This window comes from Clarias gariepinus, chromosome 6 (genome assembly GCF_024256425.1).
Source record: "Clarias gariepinus isolate MV-2021 ecotype Netherlands chromosome 6, CGAR_prim_01v2, whole genome shotgun sequence".
In the NCBI taxonomy this organism is placed as follows: domain Eukaryota; kingdom Metazoa; phylum Chordata; class Actinopteri; order Siluriformes; family Clariidae; genus Clarias; species Clarias gariepinus.
In genome coordinates this window covers 21,731,533-21,755,488 of record NC_071105.1, presented here as the reverse complement: position 1 = coordinate 21,755,488, position 23,956 = coordinate 21,731,533, and the positions used below count along the sequence as shown (strand labels likewise).

Here is a 23,956-nt window from a genome sequence, read left to right as displayed (position 1 = left end):
GCTGCCATTCCTGAGCAAGCTCTGCACTGGTGGTACTCCGATCTCGCAGCTGAATCCTCTTTAGGAGACGATCCTGGCGCTTGCTGGACTTTCTTGGACGCCCTGAAGCGTTCTTAACAAGAATTGAACCTCTTATCCTTGCCTGTGAAGCCATTTTTATGCAACGCAATGATGGCTGCACGCGTTTCTCGGCAGGTCACCATGGTTAACAATGGAAGAACAATGATTTCAAGCATCACCCTCCTTTTAACATGTCAAGTCTGCCATTCTAACCCAATCAGCCTGACATAATGATCTCCAGCCTTGTGCTTTTCATATATATATAATAAAAAAATGACCTATATTGTAAATAAAAATAATAAAAAAGAAAAATCTAACAGTTCATCCTAGATCTCTTTTTAAAATGTATCTTATCTAGCTGATGTACTGACCAGCCATACATACACACATATATATATATATATATATATATATATATATATATATATATGTGTGTGTATGTATGTTTCCTATAGTATTCATGAGCTGTTTGAAAACGTCCCCAATGTTTCACTGTGGATTTCTAACCTGGATTCTCATATATATTTTGTCCTTTTTTTTTTGGTTTGTCCCTAGCCTCTGTGCCAGCGTGTGAGCGTGAATCTGAGAGGGCAACACTCTGCAGCACAGCGGGCGTCTGATCATGATCGACCCTGGACCGGGCAGGACAGCTTGGCACAGGATGATCCTGAAATGTGGGAGCTGCTGAAGAAAGAGAAGGACCGACAGTGTCGTGGGCTGGAGCTCATCGCTTCTGAGGTAAAGAAAAAAGACAATTAGAGGCCCACAGGTTGTTAATGGATACTACTGCTGGTCCAGTCTTGTGTGTTTAAACTGTAATTTAAATGTAAAATTAATTGCAATTTTCATTATTCTTTATTCAGCCTAATGAAATGTCTCGCAAGTAGATGAAAACCAAAAGTCCTTAATTACATGATTATACTTCGGGTTGATAAAACAAGCTTTTGTTAGCACCTAAAACAAATTGGTACATCTGAGGAAACACTCTTTTATGGCTCACATTCACACCAAGTGTTATTCACTGTAATTAAGCCAACTTTTTTTTTTCATGCTTATACTAACACTAACGGGTTTAATTCCACCACAAATTTACCCTCACGAAGCTTGTGTGACATTTTGCCCAGCTACAAATAATTACAATGGAAAGAAATGTGTGAATGTTCCGGATATACTCATTAGTGACTGTCAATCTGAGAAGTGGTGCAAGGTCATATACTTGGTGCTGGGAACCCAAAAACATCTTGAGAAACGTTGAGACAGTAATTCGTCTTCACAGGAGTGGGCATTCGGCCAGCATGTCTCTAGCAGCAGCTAAGGTCATTGTATAAAAGTGGAACTTGTGGCACAGTAGCATGATGGAAACCACTGTTTGATGAACGATAACGTCACTCTTGTCTGATTCCCTGCCAAAAAGCAACTGAAAGGGACTGAAAGAGCAACTCCAGCAAATTTCGTGTAAACATAAAAAAATATATATATTTTAAGCACTTTGTTAAGTAAGTAGTTACAAAACAGCCCAGAAACTAAGGCATGCTTATTATACAAGTGGCAAATTCATAAATGTCTCCACATAAAAAAATTGGATAAGTCGCAGTGGCGGCCCCTTGATGAGAGCTGGTGATTTTCTTTAAATCCTGTTTAATAGCTTTGGATTTTGTGGTGCGTCTGCTCTGCAAGTCGTACCTATAAAACCAGTAACTGTATTATAAGAAGTATGTTACTATAAACCAGTCCTATTTTGTTACGTCAATGATTATCTTAAGCCATGATGTGTAAAAATGAGGCACAAACACTTGTTGTTTTTGAAAACAAGTTGTACATTATGTTTGCTTCAAGGATATGATTTTTACCATAAAGTGATGCCACGCTAAAATGTGTTTGTGTGTATTAACATGTAATTTTATCTACTTGGCTAAATTTCTGTAGTAAAGATGAAAAAGTAGAAATCTAATTATGAAGGTTGTTATAGTAGATGCAGCCAAATGTATATTACATCGTTTATGTCAAGGTAATTATGACTTTGAAAAAAAGATCAAAAAGTAGTGAAATATCAGTGCACCAGATGCTTTCTCTTTTCGTTAATTTATTTTTTAAAAAACAGAAATAGCTGCATTCACTCTAACATTAGCGTCGTATCTTAGTTGCACTCATGCCTGATTACACACACCTGCTGGTAGGTGTATACTCAACCATGAGAATGGGATTTGTGTACCAAAAACACAGATGTATTCAAGGCTGGCCATTTTAAATAATGTGATCCGTCTGAGCTGGCCATAATCAACATGACTGGCGAAGAGTCTGTTCATTGCTAAATAATTACTGTTTGGGTTAAAGGTGATTTCTTTTTTTAGTTCACATTACATATAATTCATTCAGTTTCTCAGTAAGAGTAAGTAAACAAGTAAAAAATGTCTGTATTGTCCATACTGAGTCAGCACACATTTACTTCACATTTGAACACGTCCAGTGAAAACAGTGAAAGGGACATACAAGCAGCCTTTAAAAATTGTCAGACATAAACACCATGGATGTAATCGGCTCCAGACCTGCTCGTTTTCTGTACAGTATGTTAAGCATTTGAGCTGTAAATAACATCACAGTACACACGTCTATATAACATGAAGTGTCTTCCTGTGTCTAATCCTTCCTCTCTTAGAGATGATGTCAAGGTGACGCAGATGGTTTATGAACACAGGCATGAGAACAGAAAAAAAGTTAGAGTGGATTTTTAACCATGTCAGGATTTTATTCACTTCTGTGGGCAGGTGAATATGAAGTGGAAAATGTTGAATGCTTCAGTTCCCTTTACAGCCATCAAAAAGGCAAAGGACTTGTCACATTTGTCAAGAATAACATTGGTCAGTTGAATACTGCCATAAATCTGTTGTAAAATGGTTTAAGACATTCAGCATGATGACGAAAGATTTGTTTTTAGCTGTAGCTGTTCGTTTCTCGGTGTAATACAACAGATCTTGGTTCTGTACAAAGACTCTAAAGGGATGGGGAGGAGGAAAGAGAAGGGGGACAACTACAGTAGAAATATGTAAAAGAAAAAAAAAATCACTTTCTTGCCAAAAAAAAGTCACCACCTGGATTTAACTAAGCAAGTGAAGAGCCTTCCATCAGATAAATACTGCAGTGATTAACATGATTCAGCTGGCAACAAGTTATTTAACCCTAACTGATGCAGTGAGCAGATACTTATTTCTTTAACAACCATGTCAGATGCTATATCTTGTGGTTGGGTGTCTGAAGGGTCAAATTATTGTCCTGTAAAAGCAAAAGAAGGCAATTAGGGTGATTTTTGACACTATTACAATCGGGTTACGACCTGAAAGATGCATTATTAAAACCTGGAAGGATGGTGGTGAAGCATCATCTTCGAGGAAGAAATGTGGCCGGAAAAAAAATTATAATTTTGTTGGGAGATCACTTAAACATTAGGCACAATACAAACTCATGCACAATACAAAAATCTCTTACAAGGGATTAGGACTGTATATCTATGTAGCCTTAAGAAAGCCAGTGACGCTAATCAGGGGAAAAAGGCTTAAGTTGGCTAGGGAGCATAAAGATGGACCGTGTAGCAATATAAAAAACGTCATTTGGTGTGATGAGTCCAGATTTACCCTTTTCCAGAGTGATGGGTCTATTAGGGTAAAAAGAGTGGTGGATGAAGTGATACCCTGTCATGCCTAGTAAATACTGTACAAGCATGTGGGGGCGGAGTTTTGATCTGTGTGTGATTCTGTTGGTCAGGTCTACTGTAGGTTTAGGACAGTTGTGTGACCAAAAAATTAGGTCAGATGATAAAAAGTGGGGGGAAAAAGTCCCTCAGTAGGTTTTTTTTCTTCCCTGATGGCATAATCAAGATAATCATCCCTGGAATTAACAGGCTCAAATAGTCTGACTGTTTCAGGGAGAGCGAGACATCATTTTTTTACACGAGTCCAGACCTTAACTGCGCTGAGAATCTTTGGGATGTGCTGGAGAAGACTTTTTCTGACTTCCGCAACATCAATAAAATATCTTTAAGAGAGATTAATGTGATTTTGGACACAAATGAATGTTGTGACATTGTATTGTAACTATTATGGGGCAGGAAGGTGACTTAAGAGTTTATAATTCATTACAATATTTTGTTAATTGTTTAATCTGACGGAAGAAAAAAATTGCAGATGGTTGTAAGTTACCTCGAACTAAGATTGTCATTAATGGTAAGTGGTTAAACCAGGGTTCTCCAAATCCAGTCCTGGAGAGCCAGTGTCCAACACAGTTTGGTGATTCTTCTTCTTAAACACAGCTGATTTAACTAATCTGTTAATTACTAGGTTCAGTGGGTGTGTTTAGGTGTTGGTGAATTACAAACTGTGCTGGTTACTGGCCCTCCAGGACTGGATTTGGAGACCCCTGGGTTAAACCTTTAAACCACCTTTGGTTAAATCAGTGGTTCTCAAAGTGGAAAATAATAGGAATAATTCATGCTTTTTTTTGACAATAAAGATCAGACACTCAAAACTAAACAATCGCACGCAAAGAAATGGATCATTAATACAAGTAAATTAAAATAACATCAGAGAAAAAGTGGAACCATAGAGCAACAATAAAAATGTTAATTGCAGAGGAACAATGTATAAGGAACAATTTGGTATTATATATGTAATTTTATTTATTTCAATGTGTATGATGATGTTTCTGTATTTTTGGTAAAAATTTATATTTTATCAGGCAGTACTAGTCTGGCATTTCTAGTTTCCAGTGTGGTAACAAAGTTGCTTTTTGATCCTTCAGGCGCTGAACAGAAGGGAAGATCAATATCGTTCTACGGTTTTTGTTGGTGTGCGGCATTTTTCGATGATCCCTAAATCATTTGTTGCACCGTAGAGAATAACGGTGTTTATGCTTTTAAACATGTATAATTTAAGGCGGATGTAGCTTAAAGACAATGTAGAGAGGAAATATATGTGGGTATCTTATTTGCGGGTTTATTTACGCAGCTATTGAATTCAGAGATGCGAATATAAAACTAAATTTGCCATCACAAACAGGTGTTATGCGCTAAAATGTCCCCCTGCCACGGATTGCACCCAACACACACACACACATAATCGCTATCAAATATAATATTAGGGCATACGTTCATAGGTTTATTATTATCAAATATATTATTACTATTATAATAAACCCTAGGCACGACAGCCATCGAGACGATCAATACAAATTCGCACATAATGTTTATTTTATGGCACATTTATTTTGCAGGGGTTTGTCATTAATACAAAACTAACACTTTTATTCATCATAAATTACACTAAATATTGTTAATGGTGAAAAATTAGTCGAAACTATTTTGATTATAAAATAAGCAATATAAAAATATACATGTTGTATATGAAAAAATATATAACTAATTTTTTCCCCTATACAACATGTTTTTTTATCATCAAATTCGTTTGGTGTAATTTATAATGTGTAAACCATAACCCTATGACTTTATGTTCTAATATATTATTTGAAAGAAATTATGTAGGGGGGCAATTCGTGGCAGGGGGGCATTTTAGAGAATAACACCAGGTCAGTAGCGTACTGTATGTAGTGAGCATAATAACGTCAATGGATACATTTGTTACATGGACCACAAAAAAGCAGATGATTCAGCACTATCAGCCTAAACAACCAAAAAGCAAAAACTATGTTGCGCTTGGATTCATGGTGAGGGCAGAGGAGAGACCCGTGAGTGTTTTGTGTCTTAAACCGCTGGCAGCAGACAGCATGATACCCAACAAAGTAGGAAGACACTTGGAGACAACACACCCCAGTCTTATTAATAAGCCACTCAACCTCTTTGAAAGAAAGCTCTAGATAAGTGACAATGTAAGCCTGTTATAACAATTGCATGTGTATTTTATCTGTTTTGAACTTGGTGTTATTTGATCTTATTGGTTTAGAAATTGATATTTCAATAAATAGTAAACTTGGCCGATTTCGTTATCATTTTGATGGGGCTTGAAAATTCACCCACCCCCTTAAGTGGGGAATGACAGAAAATGTTTAAGAACCACTGGGTTAAATCAACAATCCTCATAAAACTTTTTGCACAATGTATTGAAAGTTCAGTACCTTCTTAATATAGCAGCATGGATTTTTTTATTATTTATAGTTTCATAATGCTATAATTGCATTTTAGTCCGTCTAATTGTTTGTTAATTTGCCTCAGACTGGTGAGACATGCACAGTGCCTCAGGTGGCAATTGCACAGACAAAGAAAATTTTTATGTCCACAGCTTGTTGGGGGGGTGGGGGGGATATAATTTTTTACCTTGCTAATGAACATGGGCAGTAAACCGACGCAACATAAAAAAGGTGTTATTAATCCCTCCAGTGCAAAACAGGCAACATGAGCAACTTGGCCAGAAACTCATCGTGACCGCAGCGGAGTTTCAAGACCTTAGACAGCAGAATGTTTTACTGACGGTAATTCAGGCGTGTAATTAACTGATTATTTTCTTTTTCCTGTGTCATGACTCATGAAGCGTGTACCATTGAATTTGCTTATTCACAATTGCTATCATAAAGGATTTGACTAATTATAATGTAGTTTAACAGTAAGCTCATGTCGTAAAATGTTCAAAACAGAGCTCAACATAAAACACAAAACATTCTAAACTTCTAAGCTGAACTTGAACTGATTTAGTTTAAGAGTACATGAACACTTTTATGCAGTGCAAGCATTTCCTTCTGCTCCCTGCACCTAACACAGATTTAGGATTGTTGTTGCTTGTGTGTGTGCAAGATGGCCGCCTAGGCTATTCTTAGAAATTCTGAGAAATGCATTACTCAATAACAGTCTGGAATAGTTCTGTAAGTATGCAGTTTGAGATACAACCTTAGTTTGCATATTTGGTCGGAGATAAAAGTGACACATGATCCGTTACTGCTGGTTCTATTTTATTGGTATTGCAACACATGGATTTTCTATATTAGTAAATAGTTTATGAATGTACTGGGGTGCGGGAAGGGGTGTTTGAATTGAGATGCAGATCACATCACTAGCATTTCAGTTTAACATATAAACTGGTTTAGTTTCTTGATTGTCTTTTATATTATATTAGCATGTATTATTTTGTAAATTAACAGTGGTCAGCCATTAGTTACACTTTCTGGAGTGCAAAAAAATGAATTGACATGTGCATGGGTATGAGGGCTCCAGTTGAAGCACCACATTGTCATCAGTTATTATAACATGATGCCAAAATTTGTTCCACATTTCTCACCTTTTGCTTATAAGAAGACCGATCATTTCATCTAGCTATTGTTTTTGTTCTGGAGTTCTTCAAAACATTCAGTCTAGTTGCTGTAATGTTTCCTAACCATCACAATGTTAAACGGATTGTTTGAGAGTGTCCCTAAGGAGACGTAGCTGAGGACCTGAAGGCAATGTGGAACCCAACCAATTTTGGGTACTGTGCAGTTTTGACCAGAATGGGTAAACAAGTCATTAAGTCATTAGCCCCATCTTGTGAAGTTGGTGTCCAATATTATCTGTGCAAGATTTTGTACTGAATAAATTTCCTTTTCACCTCTCTTAAATGTTTACCCACATTTAATAATAGGAATGAGAATCACCAGGAGTCACTCAATATGATGTGTATGTGTGTGTGTATATGTGTGTATATATATATATATATATATATATATATATATATATACACACATGTGTGTGGGAAAACTGTTACAGTACATCATATGGTGTGTGTGTGTGGTCAATATTTAATATGGTGCACTGTAGACATCCAATAGATGCTTCATTTGGTCAGCTGCCCTCAAAGCAGATGTGACACAAAGGGATCCGTATTCTTGATTCCGTGTCATCGTTCCATCAGACTTTTCCTTTATACGCAACTCCTCCTAGACAATTCATTTGAATTAGACAAAACCTTAACCAAACCTTTGCACTAGATATTTAATTTTTAGAAGCAGCACGTTTGGTAGGCAAGCCACATAAGTCCATTTTTAAAACTTGGTATGATGCAAACTTTCCGATTTTAAACTAATAATTCAATTATTCAATATTTCCTAGTGGTGTAATGAGTCATTGTTAAGCCATAAGCTGTACACATTCTAGTACATGTATAAACTGCTGATCAGTTGCAGAGTTTAAGCATCATTGTGAAATTTACTAATGCTGTATGGTGTTATATTTGCTGAACCTCTTGTTCTTATCTGCTTAATTTGTGAAGGGCAGATAAAAGGGCTGATTAAATCCCCCCAGGCAGTGCTGAAACTCTGACACAGGTACTCGAACTTGTACTGTAGCCCAACTAAATACACGTATACTTTTTCTCTAAATCTTAATGAACTTAATTCATTTATTTAAGATGATAAATACAGTAGAATGCTTTTTTCATTCAGTGATAGTTGATTTTGACCACCTTCAAAGAATCACACACCATATTGCACTTTAAAGGTCCTTCAGCGGGTTAATGCAGGTTTCAGAGTTCCTCCAATATGTGAGTGTTAATGTTCCAGCTAAAATTACCTCAGTTTTTTTTTTTTTTTTTTTTAATAAACCTCATCTCCCTTATTTCACTCCCCCTCTTAACGCACATGTTCAATTAAGTATTAGATATTAAGCATCACGGTAGTAGACTTTGGGCTAGCAGGTTCTTCACAGAACTTTTGTTAGTTGTTATTTTACGAAGTAGATGTAGACTCTGTGTGGCAGTTGTTTTGATGTCTGAAATTCAGAGAATTTAATTGTTTTTTTGTTTTGTTTTTTGCTCTAAAATTTTCCGTGTTGCTGATTTGCATTGGCACCAGGCTGCTTAACAGAAGACACATTGAGCGTTTAGAATCATGGTGCTGACAGCTGTTTCAGTGCCGCCTCAGCCTGAACGCTTTTGCCGCACGTCCATACTCCACCGTCTCGTCGTGTCTCACTCCTGCTTGTCTGCGTGTCTTTTAGACAGGAAGATCAGGATAGCAGAACAAATCCCTAACACCTTCCACCTTCTCCTTGACATTTCTGTTTATTATTTTTCCCCCCCTTCCATCCGACTCCATGGTGCACGCCTTCTGTTTGTGCTTTGTTTCGCTCCTTCGCAAATTCTCTTTCTCAGTACTTGAGGATCCCCTGTAGCGGCAGCATGCGAGGGGGCATAGGTTCTCAATTGCAGTTCTAATTTGTGTATTTACTTTCACAGCATGACTGAGGCGTTTGTTCGAGAGGTGTTGCCTGCTCTGTGGTGTCTGCCAGTCTGCGTCCAAACATTTAACCGTGTGCGCGTGTGTAATGAGAGTAAAAGGAAAAGAATCGGGAGTTAAAATGATGAGTGACTCGTCAGGAAGCCTCATTGCAGGGGCATTTTCTTTTTTTCTCTATACTGCTGGTAGTCTGTGGCTTATAAAACTCTCAAATGTTTACTTTGTGTTTGTTTGTGTGTGTGCGTCCACCACAGAACTTCTGCAGCCGAGCAGCACTCGAGGCCCAGGGCTCCTGCCTCAATAACAAGTATTCGGAAGGCTACCCAGGAAAGAGGTCAGTGTGTTTTACCCACAAAGTGTGTTAGGCTGATTTTTATTTATTCATTCATTCTTTAAACAACACAATATTTGTTTAAATTAAGATATATGTCTATATCTTCTAAGTACTATATATGTCTAAGTACTATATCTTGGGTTACGATGTAGTGTCGACTTTTATGGCAACAGTTATATGACCAACTCATTAAAAAAAAAAAAACTTTAATTCAAGCAACAAAGTGGAAAAAAATGCCCTAGAGTTCCATTCACATTTGTCTTTTATTGGCAACAAATCAGCTAGGGCTTTAGCTATCGAATATTTTAGGAATCGAGTATTTGATATATTGAGTATTTTCAATGCATACAGCATTGTATCAAATATAAACATTGTCATTATTCATAATACAAAAAATGGCTTATACCCCTATCTTACCTATGCAGTTTGCCACGACTGCCCCCCGACGTTCCGCTGATGTTCTGCGAACTTCTGCAAGGTCCGGCGAACAAATTAAACATATTTTTTTTTCCCCGCACGGAACGATGGAAGCGTAATCGCAGCGCCAAAACATGGGGTAAATTATGATGAACCGTACTTCCGACCACCGCGCGAAACCTCGTAGGTGAGATACGTAGGGGTATTAAAGTTGACATTCTTTTTTTAAAGCCTTTTCTCGGATACAAGAACTAAAAAAAAAAAATTATATAATTTAAGTATCAAAAAAACTAAGGCAAACATTGAAAATAAATAATTATACAAAAATACTGATGTGTGTAACTAAACATTCAGAACTAAAAGTTAGTTCAAAAAAAGTTAGTTCAGATTTTGAAGTTAGTTCAAAATCTACAGCTCAGGCATAACATATAAGCCTTTACTGACAATTTCTGTCGTTTTCTCTTGCTGGTTTCTTCTTCTCTTGGCTCACTGTTAATTTTATTGCTCCCTTCCATTTTGCAGCGCGCAAAAGAGCACTACCTCAAATCAAAACACAGCCAACTGTTTGCGTCTTCTTCCGCTTTTAGGGTGACATAAGCGCTTCTCCTTCGTCTGTGTTTACTGGTTTTCCGGAAGCGCACTTTGTCAAAAGCGCGCTGTCAACAAAGAAATGCACAAAAACATAATGCAAACTTTTAAAATTAATTAAAAGAAGCTTTGAGCCAAAAGATTTTGCCTCGATCATTTTTTCTAATTGAATTACTCAAATTACTGGAGGAATCGTTTCAGCCCTAGAATCAGCTAATTGATAAGCAATGTTCGTTTTGCTCAACACAGCAACCTGTACCTGTTATGTTTGTTTACTTTTGTTTACTTCTAATTTATCTACTGTTCAGGCCATGTTGAGCTCCTAATTAGAAATTTTAAAGGGTTAAAGTGAAATTCTAAAAGTACTACTACTACTAAGGATGTTAGTGACACATGAAAATTAAATGAAAAATGACATTTACAGTAGAAATCAAGCACAGTATTGTGATAAGACTTTAAGCCTCAGTAAAACATTTAAATAGTTTTAAGGAAGGCCGTACATCTATGAATGACGGAGGCCATTGCAGTTGTTCCTGTGAACATTGAGCAAGTGGAAACGCCTGATCCTTAAAAACCAACAAATAACGGCAGCTTGCAGGAAACACACATCTCTCTATGGGAGCTGTCCACGCAATCATTCACCAACACCACCAACCTGCACATTACAGGAACTCGACTGGGAGTTATTGCCCCATCGCCGTACAGTCCTGACTTCTCTAATAGCGCATCTGGAAACGGCTTGGAGTGGAGATTGAGAGAGGCCAGCGTTTCAGACGTGAAGCAGGCTCACTGAGAAACTTTCTACTGTACCTTGATGGTATCCAAGCACTCGTGAAATACTGGGATAAGTGCTTTAGTGTAGCAGGGGATTATATAGAGAAATAAAAGAAGGTTTTTGCGCTTGTTATTCTTGTTTTTTCTTTGTTTTCTTGTTACTCTGTGTAATCTAAGTCCCAGTTTGGATCACCCTGCACACTGTAAAAATATTTTTTTTTTCTTCCCTGAAATCTCCATCAGCGTGGACCACCTTACTTTTTTTCTCTCTTTTAAGAGTTGCCATAAATTAGCACTATATTGTTATCCAAATTATAATACTCTATGTACCCCAGTGTGAATTTAGATTAAGGGAAAACTATAATAATTTCTGTATCTTAATGTTCAGATCAGTTGTTATTGTCAGTAAGACTGGAGATACAGATTTATTATTTAATCCCTGGCTGAGTATGACATTTCTCTGATGTCATTATCCAAAGGCAAATGTTAAATTTTATTTTCCAGGCTATTAAGTGTTGAATGTACAGTATAATATGTCCGCTTGTAGGTACTATGGTGGCGCCGAGGTAGTGGATCAGATCGAGCTGCTGTGTCAGAAGCGGGCTCTAGCTGCTTTTGAATTGGACCCGGCACTCTGGGGAGTAAACGTTCAGCCGTACTCGGGCTCTCCAGCTAACTTCGCCGCCTACACGGCTGTACTGAATCCTCATGAGCGCATCATGGGGCTAGACCTACCTGATGGAGGACAGTAAGTCCCTCAAACACAATGACACACACACACTTATCTCCCTTTGCTGGTTGTTTCGGTGTCATTTGACATCATTTTACGAAGAGTGTACTTATCTCATGCACTGATTTATTTACTTTTTTTCTTTACTGCCTCGCTCCTTCACTTAAAAAGCTGCATCTCTGTTGAGTACGGTATTCTCATGCTGGAGCTTGGGTGACGGGTTGCTCAGCATGCATTAGGGCTAGTGATATATGTGCTTAGATAGGAAAATTGCCAGTTCAATACAGGGAAATTATAATATCAAAGTTTTGGCACCTGAAAGCTAAGATACAAACATGTTAATAGACCAAGGATGTCATTGTTTGATTAAATGCATACTTATTTTTCCCTCCTGTAGCCTTACACATGGCTACATGTCAGATGTGAAGCGAATCTCTGCTACATCCATCTACTTTGAGTCCATGCCCTACAAGCTCAATGTAAGTCAAACTCCTCTATCACTAATCCACCATGCCTCTTCATGCTCAATTTTTATTTCCTCTTCCATTTTTAGTCTCCAAATCAGTATTTAGTAATTACTTGTCATTTTATCAGCATTCACGGCAAAACTGTCTCTGTTAATCAGTCAGTGGTTCAGTTAAAGCAGTGATTTGTTTAGAAATATACGGTTTGTGTGAATTGCCATCGGGCATGGTGATTTTCCCGGGTTAAGTGGTTTTATCATTGGTACTGTTTGCTCATTTATTTAGAGCAAGCAAACGTTATACGTGCACAGAAAGTAAGCCTAGTAAATGTGTGGGGTTGTGCACGGATCCTAGCCCCTGGTCAGTCTTCACAAGAGACTCTGTTGATTCTCCGGTGAGATCGATTGATCAGTGCCAATGTGTGTCTGTGCAGCTCATCGATGCAGGCGAGTTTTTTGGGTGATCAATGTGCAGGGGTGTGTCCTGTCTCCGTAGTCTGCCGTCTGATGGATGAGAGGGCTGTACCCTCTCTACAGGAGAGATAATAGGAAATCGACAGGCGGGCTGTGGCCTCACACACACATGCACACACACACATTCTCACAGACCCTCGGAGGCCAGGCCAGTGATGGAGCTAAGGAGATGGACTAAGGGGGAGAGAGAGGTGCTAGAGGACCCTAGATGTTAGAGCTCCAGTCAATGAGGTGGTAGAGATGTTATGATCTGTCCAGAGATGAGTTACGGCACTTTATGCATCTAAGTAGTATGTAAGTAGTATGACGTTCAGAAGCATCTGGCATTAATTTCCCGGAATAAAGGAATAAATAAATTAGTTTCTTGCGTGTCAGTTACTTTTTTGTCTGGCAGCTTGTTACAAGGTTGGAACAGGAAGTAATTTACATATTTCTCTATAAATCTGGAGAGTGAAAAAAAAAATCCAACTTACAAGCTGACAAGTATTACTGTTCAGTTTCCATGCCTAATTAAAGGTTTAGGATTTTTCTATGTTTCCTAGTATTTCTCTTAATTTTCCTCATTATATGAGAAGAAATATAGTATAATTGGCACGCTCCAGATTGGACCTAGTTAAAAGAATAAAGTTAACTTTGCAAGCAATGATTCAAATTTGCCATTTGAAGAATTGGAATAGACTCGGCGTTAGAGGTTGTTCTAGTTAAAAACATTTTTAAAATCACATAAATGGTTAAGCTTATGTTAAATCACAACAAAATCGCAACTGAAATGAAAAAGAGACCAAAATAGAAATTTTGCACTAGTGAGTACAGGTGGCGCAATCTGAGGAACAGTGCTGAGGCAGTTAAAGAAAAAAAAAGGCGAATCAAGTATGTAAAAAAAAAAAAAAATTAAAATGAATGAGTTCGATCCGATCCTGTAACAAATGGAATAGGATTAGAAATGGATTTTTTTATTTATTAAAGTATATTAAATATCTGTTATGTTGCAGTTCCTCTATAATCCTACAGGTGGATCATAAATTGGTAGGCAGCCCAGAATCTTGTGTAGTTGGAGAACAGTATTTGCTATTCGATTAATATTAAGCTTGTTTAGAATTGTAACAAAATCTAAAAAATATATCTAAAAAAATTTGTACCTAAAGAATCTCGATACAAATCGAATTTGAACATGGGTATTGTGATAATAGCGTATTGGGTGGTCAAATTTCAAATTCAAATTTTATTTGTCACATACAGTCATACACAGTGTGAAATGCTTGAACAACTGCCCGTGACCTCGTGATTCCCAGCGTACAGTATGTGTCAATATCTTCTGAAACTTCAAGGTTCAAGTGTTGGTATAAAAAAAAAAAGGTGCCTTGTGCCATCTCCAATACCTATTATGCAAAACTTTATTGTATTGTCCAGGGCAGCTTAGATCGCCCTCATCTACCCTCTTCGGCCTGTTTCACATCTCTTCTGTTCTCTGGCAGGAAGTGGCTCACCTGAAACGTTGTAGAAAAAGCATTATCTAACGAGTATTTTTGCTGGAGCATTAACAAACACATGTTGAGAGAGCTCTGAGACCTATGTTAAGTGGTTAGCATAGGTCTCAGAGCTCTCTCAACATGGTAATATGAGACCATTTACAGAAACACTGTGTAAAATACATTGATGTAAAACATTATACATAAAAATATAACTTGCTTAAGTGTTGCTTTGCGGCTAGTGGTCTGTGTGATATTGTAAAAATTCGGTACACCTAGTAACTGTAGGAAACCTGTGGAATTTGATGAGCATCACACATTCTTTTCTTGCTGTAGCTGTTTTTCAACGAATATTAGAACTAAGATCCACTAACTTGTCACATGTATCTTACAGCACAGTGAAATGATTTTTTCACATACTGTATCCCAGTAGGTAAGCTGAGGTCAGAACAAAGGATCAGCTACTGGAACAGATACTATGGAGTTAAGGGAGTTGCTCATACGCTCAACAGTGTCAACGGTGCTGGGACTTGAACCCCTGACCTTCCGATTAGTAACCCAGAGACTTAAACTTTGAGCCACTACTGCCCTGATCCCTTAAATCCCCTGCTGGATATTCCTCTTCATTTCCAGTTGGTCAGTGGTTTTCATTTGGGTCAGGTTTTGTGTAGTCCTTTGGCAACTGCGTCATGTATGTTCATGCATACATTCAGCCTGAGAGATGCATTTCTTTACAATGTCCATTCGTAAACATCTGGTGAGCGAGCAGACATGTGTTGCCTTGGGCAGGGTATTCTCAGGATGTTCATGCTCCTGACTCTCCATCTTGCAAAAGTTACATTGTTAATGCTGCACAGATTGAAAAGGAATGTGTTTTAACGTTCTCTAAATTTGTTTTAAATCCAAAAACTGGATTCCCTTCCACTTCCCCAAATCTGATCCCTCATTCTCATTAATATTTATAAATATCTCACTCATAAAAATTTTATTTTGTATGTTTTATAATCCTTGCACATGTCTGATGCTTGGGTTGGACTGTACTTCATGTTCTTTTGCATTGCAAACACAGAAAGGTAGGAACTTAAAACGTACAAAATGAGTCACAGGAATGTGGGAATTAATTTTTTTCTCTTTTATTCTTTTTTTTTTTTTTTTTTCATACTTACTTTCTTCTCCTAGCCCAAAACGGGTTTGATAGACTATGACCAGATGGAGCTGACTGCGAAGCTGTTCCGGCCCAGGCTTATCATCGCTGGCACCAGTGCTTATGCCCGCCTCATCGACTATGCTCGCATCAAGAAGGTGCCACATACCTCTCTCTCACACACTGTTTTACACTCTCTCTGTCATTATAACCCTCTCCATCTGCCCTGTTTTTTCATTCGTTCTTCCCCCCTTGCTGTATCACTTTTCATTTCATGCGCACACACATTTGTTAAATTGCTTATTGCTGGCACTTCTGGATTTTTTTCACACTTTTCATACATTGTTTGCCACACAGATGCTCTCTGCCACAATCACTCCGACACATACACATCTCACTTCTCTCGCTGTCGCTTACACAGCCTTATTCGTCTCTCTCACACGCACACATGCACTACAAATACTCTGAATTCACAACACCTAAGTCAAAAGGTCAATCAGTGGTCAAGAGATGTTAACTATGAAATGTTTAATTAGCTTATTTTTATAGGATAAGCTTTTTTTCTTAGTGAGCTTTGTCTAGATAAGTACTGTCTTTGGTATGACATATGTCATGATTCTTTACTGTTGTGCAATGCACATCTGGGGGAAAAGTCAGTTATAGGGAAAAAAAAAGGGTTAAGTGTTGAGAGTATGTTGCCTGTGCACTACTGGTTGTTTAAAAATGTCCTCTGCACCACTATTTAAAATTCTCTATCTGTATGCAGGTACTGTCCGTGTCTTTATTTTTAATAATTAAGTACCTTGTGTTCTTTGGATATTTTCCTTGCATTTCTGTCAGTAATGCACTGGCTGAGAAAAAAACAGTTGCCTGTCAGTAGGGTCAGATAACTGGTTTGCAGTAAGCAAAGAAAACACATACTGTTGTTAGTTAGCATGTTCCCGACATTAGATTAAAGACAAAACTGTACAAAACATTATTCAAACATGAATAGGATTGGGGTAGACAGCTGTGTGGCCATGTGAAAATCACTTTTTAGTGAGGCTAGTCAGGAAAAAAATATATATTTTAATTTACTAGGGAGCATGAAGATTGGACTTTGGAGCAATGAAAAAGGAGTCCTGCATTAGAATAAGAATGGAAGCAGATGATGGGACATACCATTACTGTATGCATAGTGGCCACTGTATAAGACTCTGGAGGCAGTGTTGAACAGGTCAAGGCTAAAACGAGCTGATGACCTGAATGTACTAAATGACCAGGTTATCACATCTGTGGACTCTTTCTTCCCTGATGGAACAATCATATTCCAAGTTTTAAATTGTGAACAAGGGTTCTGGGAGCACAAGGATTCATTCCATTTCATTGAGGATTCATGTTGTGGACTGTGTATTGATATGTGGACATTTTAACTGGGAGTTTAAAACCCTAAACTTTTTAGCAGATTGCTGTTAATGGAACGTGCTAGTTATTATTAATTACGTATGCATTAGCGTTTAACATATCCAGATTCAACAGAAATACCAATGCATTATGGGTAGCGCCTAGGTTGTTCTAGCTTCTTTCGACTAATGCAGCATGTCATATGATAAAGGCTATGTTTTTGCAAACAGCTGGTGTACCAAACAGTGCTGAAAGAATGTGTTCATCAGTAGCGTTCTAGTCAGAGCTGTAACACAGCGTTATGCTAATCTACCCCTTCTTTATAGAGAAGCAAAATAGTCCTCCTTCTCTATAATTATCACACCAGAGTTTAGCTGCATACAGCATGGCAGTCTGTTTGACCTCATTCTACATATCATTTGTTTCGTTACACAACAAACACCTCAAGAACGGGTCTCTTCCTTGGGTAGTAGTTAGTAATAAATAAAAATGCATGAGCAGTTTCAGTGTGATATAACAGACTTATAGCACCATATTAACTCTCGCTAAGTACTCGTTCTGAATCTGGGTACATTTTGTGCCCAGGAACCATGCAGGATAAGAAGGATGTATCGGTGGAGTGGAGGTAAAAATACTGCCGACCACTGATTGTTCATCACAGGATCGTACACATTAGTGTCTCCTACCTAGTAGCGTAGTGCAGTTTGCTTCATCTGACAAAATTCCTCTTTTGTCGTAATTAAGAGGCAGTTTTATTCAAAAGTTTAATGTTTTGGACTCATTTCTTCACCTAAAATAATGTGTTCTTGCAGATAAATATACTGTAGCTGTGCTACAGTGTGTATAGGTTTTTTTATGTTCAAAAAAAATGTTTTTTATGTTTCCTTTTCACTTTATTAGTGTATAGTGGCTATTCTGTACTCTGTGTAGGGCGTATTACCTACAGTAACCCTCTCATGTGTAAAGTGTACAACACCATTTAAGATCCAGGAAAGTTTTGTTGCCCTTGAAATGTACAGTTATTTAAGTCTTCATTTGTATATACAATCATAATGTACAAAGGGTCACTGTATTCTTATCAATATGCAACATTATAGCTCATTAAAGCATCTTAATGTACAGTTCATAGATTATCCACCTGACCGCAGTAATACACAGTGTATCATAGGTCTTTAGGTGTTCTCTTTAAATTATCTGTAAATTAACCTCTTTTTTCAATTTATAGTGTTAAGTTTATCCCAGCCCTGTAATGTTCCGTCACTCCTTGTTTGCATGATGTGTGAACTAACTGGTATAATGTTAAAATTTACGTTTGGTCTTTCCAAAAGGGTTGAACACTTTATAATATACTTATTATGCTAGGGCTAGTCACTACCCCTCAGTAAGCTCCTCTTACATGCACTTAGCCAATATTCTACTTGTTTTTCTAATTCTACAGATTATTTTTTTTTCCATCCACTGATTGTTCATCACGGAATCGTATTCATCCTTTTTCATTTCATACTCTTCTGGCTCTTCCTTCATGACTCTTTACCCCCCTCTTTCTGCTGGGAGCGATGTGTTTTCTGGTTGTTGCTTTGGCCTGATTTTACTGCTTGATAAACATCAGTCACATGCACGTACACACACACACATAACATATGCATAAAATATCAGTTGATAATCAGATAACGTGGAAAAAGTCTCATCTAATGACTCAGTGATGCCACTTCCTGTGCTGTTCATATAGACAAGCACATCATTTTAGGAAGCAGATTTTTGAGAGGTAGTCATATAGTACTTATTTCTGTCTGCATTTGCCTGCCTCTGTATTACACCATTTTCTTTTTAGCCTGATATTGGAAGAAGAGAAACTGAAATATTTGCATATTTTATTTTAATAAAATCCCTGTCTCCCACTTTTGTTGCAGCTGTGTACAGAGTTAAATGCGTATCTGCTGGCAGACATGGCCCATATTAGTGGCCTTGTGGCTGCTAAAGCTGTTCCCTCTCCATTTGATCACGCTGACCTCGTCACCACAACCACACACAAATCCCTGAGGGGAGCCAGGTACCGTGTGTGTCGAGCACTTCCATTCACTGACCAATGTAACGACAGAGTAATCCTTCAGACACACGATAGATAAACAGGATTTATAACCCTTTAGTTAATTAACTAATTAATTAGTAAAAATATCCTTAGCACATTAGATGTTAATCGTGTTTTAGTTCATGGTGTTGGCGAGTTCATTATCTTGAGTAACTAAAGTGCTTCGTTTATTCATTTGTAATGTACATTTTTCTCCACAGAGCCGGGTTGATATTCTATCGGAAGGGAGTGCGCTCCGTGGATAAGAAAGGTGCTTCAGTGATGTATGACCTTGAGGACAAGGTCAACTTCTCAGTCTTCCCCTCTCTCCAGGGAGGTCCCCATAATCACGCAATCGCTGGGGTTGCTGTGGCTCTGCGACAGGTGCGCTAAAAAAAAAAAAAACACACTTTTTGTTTTCTTCTTACCTTCCCCCTGTTCTTCACTTGGTTTCCTTTGAATTGTTTAGCTGTTCAACTGCCTTATGCATGTATGTACATTTCTTGTAAGTTATAAGCAAGTTTAAGAAGGCATTTGCTACCTGTACAGCCAATAGTTTTGGACCTTTGACATTGAATAGAAATAATTTTGAGGGCTTTTGAATATTAAGTTTGAGAGGCCCTGGTCTAACACATTACCCACATGATCTGGATTTTCCATTCTTGTAGCAGTCAGTTTGTGGACAAAAATCAAACATATCTATAAACATCTTTTCTCACCTCCCCCCCCTCCTGCATCTTGTCCTTAGGCTAACACCCCAATGTTTCGAGAGTATATTGCTCAGGTGATGAAGAATGCCAAAGCCATGGCTGATGCACTGCTAAAGAAAGGATACACTCTTGTGTCAGGTGAACAAGCTAACCCAAAACATTTCATGTTTGGAATTGAGGGAGAAGCAAGTGTTTTACTGTATGTCTTGACTGTTTATTAACAATACATTCATATCATGATCTTTATATGTGATGTTTGTGTGTGTCTCTCTCTCTCTCTCTCTCTCTCTCTCTCTCTCTCTCTCCTCTCTGTCAGGTGGGACTGATAATCACCTGGTGCTGGTTGATTTAAGACCACAGGGAATGGATGGAGCACGTGCTGAAAGGGTTTTGGAGCTGGCCTCCATTACAGCCAATAAAAACACCTGCCCCGGCGACAAGAGCGCACTCACACCCGGAGGCCTGCGACTGGGTACCAAGCTAATTACCTACACAGTTGCTGTAGATTTCTACTCCACAGCATTCCTAACACTTACTTGGTTGTTGCTTGTCCTCTTCTGCCCGTCTTATCTAACCAGGTGCCCCAGCTCTGACCTCTCGGCAGTTCAAAGAGGCAGACTTTGAGCGCGTTGTGGATTTCTTGGATGAAGGCTTTAAAATCGCTCTAGATGTCAAGAAAAAGACCAGTGAGTTTAAAATATCTTTCCCATTTCTCATTGATGGAGTGAGTATTGCTGTTTATAGGGCACTTTATAATGTTTCTATACTTGTGATTTAAAAGACACATTAACTGCAAACCATAAGGCTTATATAGCTGAAGTGGACAAGTCATAAATTAATAACTAGCTTATCAGGCAAGACCAGCTTTATGTTTTGGCTACCTGAATGAAACCATCAGTGGGCTTCAAAGAAGTAGCTAACCGTAGTAGTAGCAGCTAACTAGTTGCAGTTAGCTAGTTGCACGAATTAGCTGGGACGCGAATATGTTAGTGTCTGATGTAGAGTGGTAGTTTAAAAAAATTTTTTTTTTTTACATGTTTAAGCACGAGGTAGCTGAGTGTTGACAATTTTACTTTGCCTTTTAAGTGATGCTGAAAGGGATGTACGTATTTCCCGCATGCAAGCTTATTAGTGTGGTGGGATTCAGAACCCGTAACATGCACTAGGGTATGGGAACCCTCAGTCACTACTCTATATGATATAATCAGGATATCTAGGTGCTAATTCGATGCAATTCTGTAAGTATCACGATTGGATATTAAATTCTTCCCCGGTTTTGTTACAGTTTTAACCCTTAAAAAAAAATTATAATAAAATAAGTGCAGCAGTTAAACAATACAAAACCTCAAATACAGGAGTTTAGCATTAAGAAATAAATCTTTAAATTAAATTAAACAAAAAAATTTTTTGCTGATCAAGACTTATGTCATCCACTACTATTATTTCTAAACAAACTTAACAAATAATTTACTCCTACCACATGTGATGTGGTATACTGTACGAAATGTAAATAGTTCAGAGAGCACAACCTGTAGGATTATAAAGAAACGCTGATGTTTCTTTCTTTAATGCTTCCAAAGTCTCAAAAATCAACTTAACATGCTGGTTGAGTACAGAGTTGGGAGGAAAAGGCAGATTGGAGGCTTTTAACACATGATTTTTGATATTGTAAAGTTGCGCCACTCGGAAGCTTCTGCGTTCAGTACAGAATTGTTTATCTCTGAAGCTGATCAACTGATCCCCGGTCGCCACCCATCAAACTAAAAACTACCCAATTCTGGTCACTGGCTAATCGACTGGTTCATCTCTATTATAAATCTAAATATATATATTTTTAACAGGTATTATAGATAGGTAATAGATATGTGAATCTCTATTATAGTTACAGCATTCAGGTGTGTCTGCCACTGTTCTGTTAATATGCAAACCAAATAAAAATGACCAAATACCAAATTTCATTTTGTGAAAGTCAGCAGTGACTATTCATTTTAGTTTTTTTTTTTTTTTTTTCGGGTTACCAAATAAATTATTCAAAGACCAGGGGGGAAAAAAGATGACTGCTTATTTGCTGTGAATACTTGTCCGGGAAATGAGTATAAATAAAAATTGAATAAAAATTGAATAAAAATTAATGGTCCAGACACGTCATCATACCTCAGGTGCCTAGGCCTTGTGATTTATACACCAGAGTCTAGTATCAAAAGCAAGCAAGGGGAACGCCCATCAGTTTTTTTTTTTATTGCAATAATGATTGGCATGTACGCAGCAGAGGGCTTGAGAAATTAAAGAAGCAGTCTGTAATTTTTAATGACTCTGCTGTAGACTACCATTCATGTTCCCTGTTTTTCACACGTTTGTCTCTCTTTACTGACCCGTAGAGAAATTAGCGGAGTTTAAGAGCTTCCTGCTGGAGGATCCTGAGACTGTTGCACGGATCGGTGACCTGCGCAGTCGGGTGGAAGCATTCGCTCGGCCTTTCCCCATGCCGGGCTTCTCCGACCACTAACCGAAAGGCGAAAGGGGAGCCTGCGAAACGGGTGAAGCTCCACATCCATCATGGAGCCTTTCAGCTACTATTGCAGAGTAAATAGTGATCAGTTTTTTGGGGATAATTTTTTTTTCCTGTTTTATACAAGCCTTTGATTATCGGCCAACTTGTTGGTAGAACAAAAAATTTGAAAAAAAAATTTGCTAAATGCTGCTTTAGTACCTTCATCACTGCACAGAATTCTCCTGAATCTTACCTTTTTTTTCCCTAAACTCAAAAGTCTTAATGCAACCAGTATTACAAACATCTCCAAATAGCTTTCTATGCACTGTAGTTTTGTTATCATGTATTACGAGAACAGATGTGCATGATTTATTTGGGATGCTCATGTATTTTGTCTTTCACTTTAAAATGATGAATCAAGGGCCTGACAATACTGGTATTTAAATGTAAACTCCAGTTGAACAGGCAGTAAAGATCAGACTTTCTAAAGCTGTTCAATGGCAGTCTGGCCTGGGAAACAAAAACACACAACTATAGCTGTTTACCTCCGTCATTGTTTAAATCCTGGATGAAACGCTAGCTAGCATCAGTAATGCGTAGATTTGATGAAGTACATTTGTTTTCATATACCTTTAAGACCTTGCACAATTCCTGATGGATCATTGTGTTCCACAGACACTCAGTGTTTACAAATCATACTTAATCGTCAACAGCCAAGCGAATATCAACCACAAATATGCGGATGCATCAGCATGGACCATGTTCTGTCTAAAGCTAACTAAATGCTGCTGTGAAAATAAAACGGAACAAAAAAAATTCTACTTAATAATTAATACTTAATAATTAAACTCTGAAACTATAGGATCTTAACATTTACAGAATGTCTGGAGTGGAAGTTTATAGGGAGTGGGCTGAAGTTGTGCCAAGTTCTTTTGACAGTGCAGTTTTTCCAAATATGCACTTATTATTATTATTATTATTAATATTATTATTATTATCTTTCCTTGTGAGATAAAATGCACATAATGTGACCAAGTTGTGTAATTTATGACCAGCTGTACACTGTCCTGTACTTGTTCTTGCCCTTGCCCTGTTTATACAACAATTCTCCAGCAACCCTGTTCATCAAACCTTTTTATCTGTAAAGTTTTTCAAGTAAACATTTACAAAAGTAATTTTCTAAAAAACTAATCCCAGTAAAATTGTGCATTACCAAACTTTGTTTGTTTTCATTTCTGCCAAAATAATAAGCAGCTTTCAGAAATGACGCTCGAATAAGAACACATACTCATCTTCATCGGCTGGATGTTAGTGTGTCAGTTATGTTTTTTTTTTTTTTTCCTTCCGTCTCGGTTACAGCCTGTGGTTTTACTTCCTGAGTAGATATAATACAGACAGCTGACAGAATGTAAGGAGAAGCAAACATTAAGAAAAGTTGTGTTTGTGTGTGACTAATAAAGCATGCGAGAGACGGTAGCAGAAGAATGTGTCCTGTTCCACATCTTTGCTTTAATGACAGACCAGCAGTGAAAATTGTCCCACTCAAAAAACCCAGGTATGAGAGAAACACGCGCACATACACACACACACTCCAGCCTATCTGCTCTGTGTCAGAGAGTAGTAGCTCTCCTGTCAGCCTTGCTCTTT

At 37.9% G+C, this 23,956-nt stretch overlaps 1 protein-coding gene across 1 annotated transcript in view; it reads left to right on the top strand.

Moving 5' to 3' along the window:
* Nucleotides 1-23,526, top strand: part of shmt2 (serine hydroxymethyltransferase 2 (mitochondrial)) — a 40,277-nt gene extending 16,751 nt beyond the window's left edge. Inside the window, exons 2-12 of the mRNA XM_053498802.1 lie at nt 616-798; nt 9,519-9,598; nt 11,925-12,125; nt 12,505-12,586; nt 15,693-15,815; nt 18,951-19,090; nt 19,330-19,492; nt 19,857-19,956; nt 20,135-20,290; nt 20,397-20,504; nt 22,197-23,526. Coding sequence (XP_053354777.1) covers nt 616-798; nt 9,519-9,598; nt 11,925-12,125; nt 12,505-12,586; nt 15,693-15,815; nt 18,951-19,090; nt 19,330-19,492; nt 19,857-19,956; nt 20,135-20,290; nt 20,397-20,504; nt 22,197-22,324 — 1,464 coding nt within the window. The 3' untranslated portion in view covers nt 22,325-23,526. The remainder of the gene's footprint in view (nt 1-615; nt 799-9,518; nt 9,599-11,924; nt 12,126-12,504; nt 12,587-15,692; nt 15,816-18,950; nt 19,091-19,329; nt 19,493-19,856; nt 19,957-20,134; nt 20,291-20,396; nt 20,505-22,196) is intronic.
* The last annotated feature ends 430 nt before the right edge of the window (nt 23,527-23,956 follow it).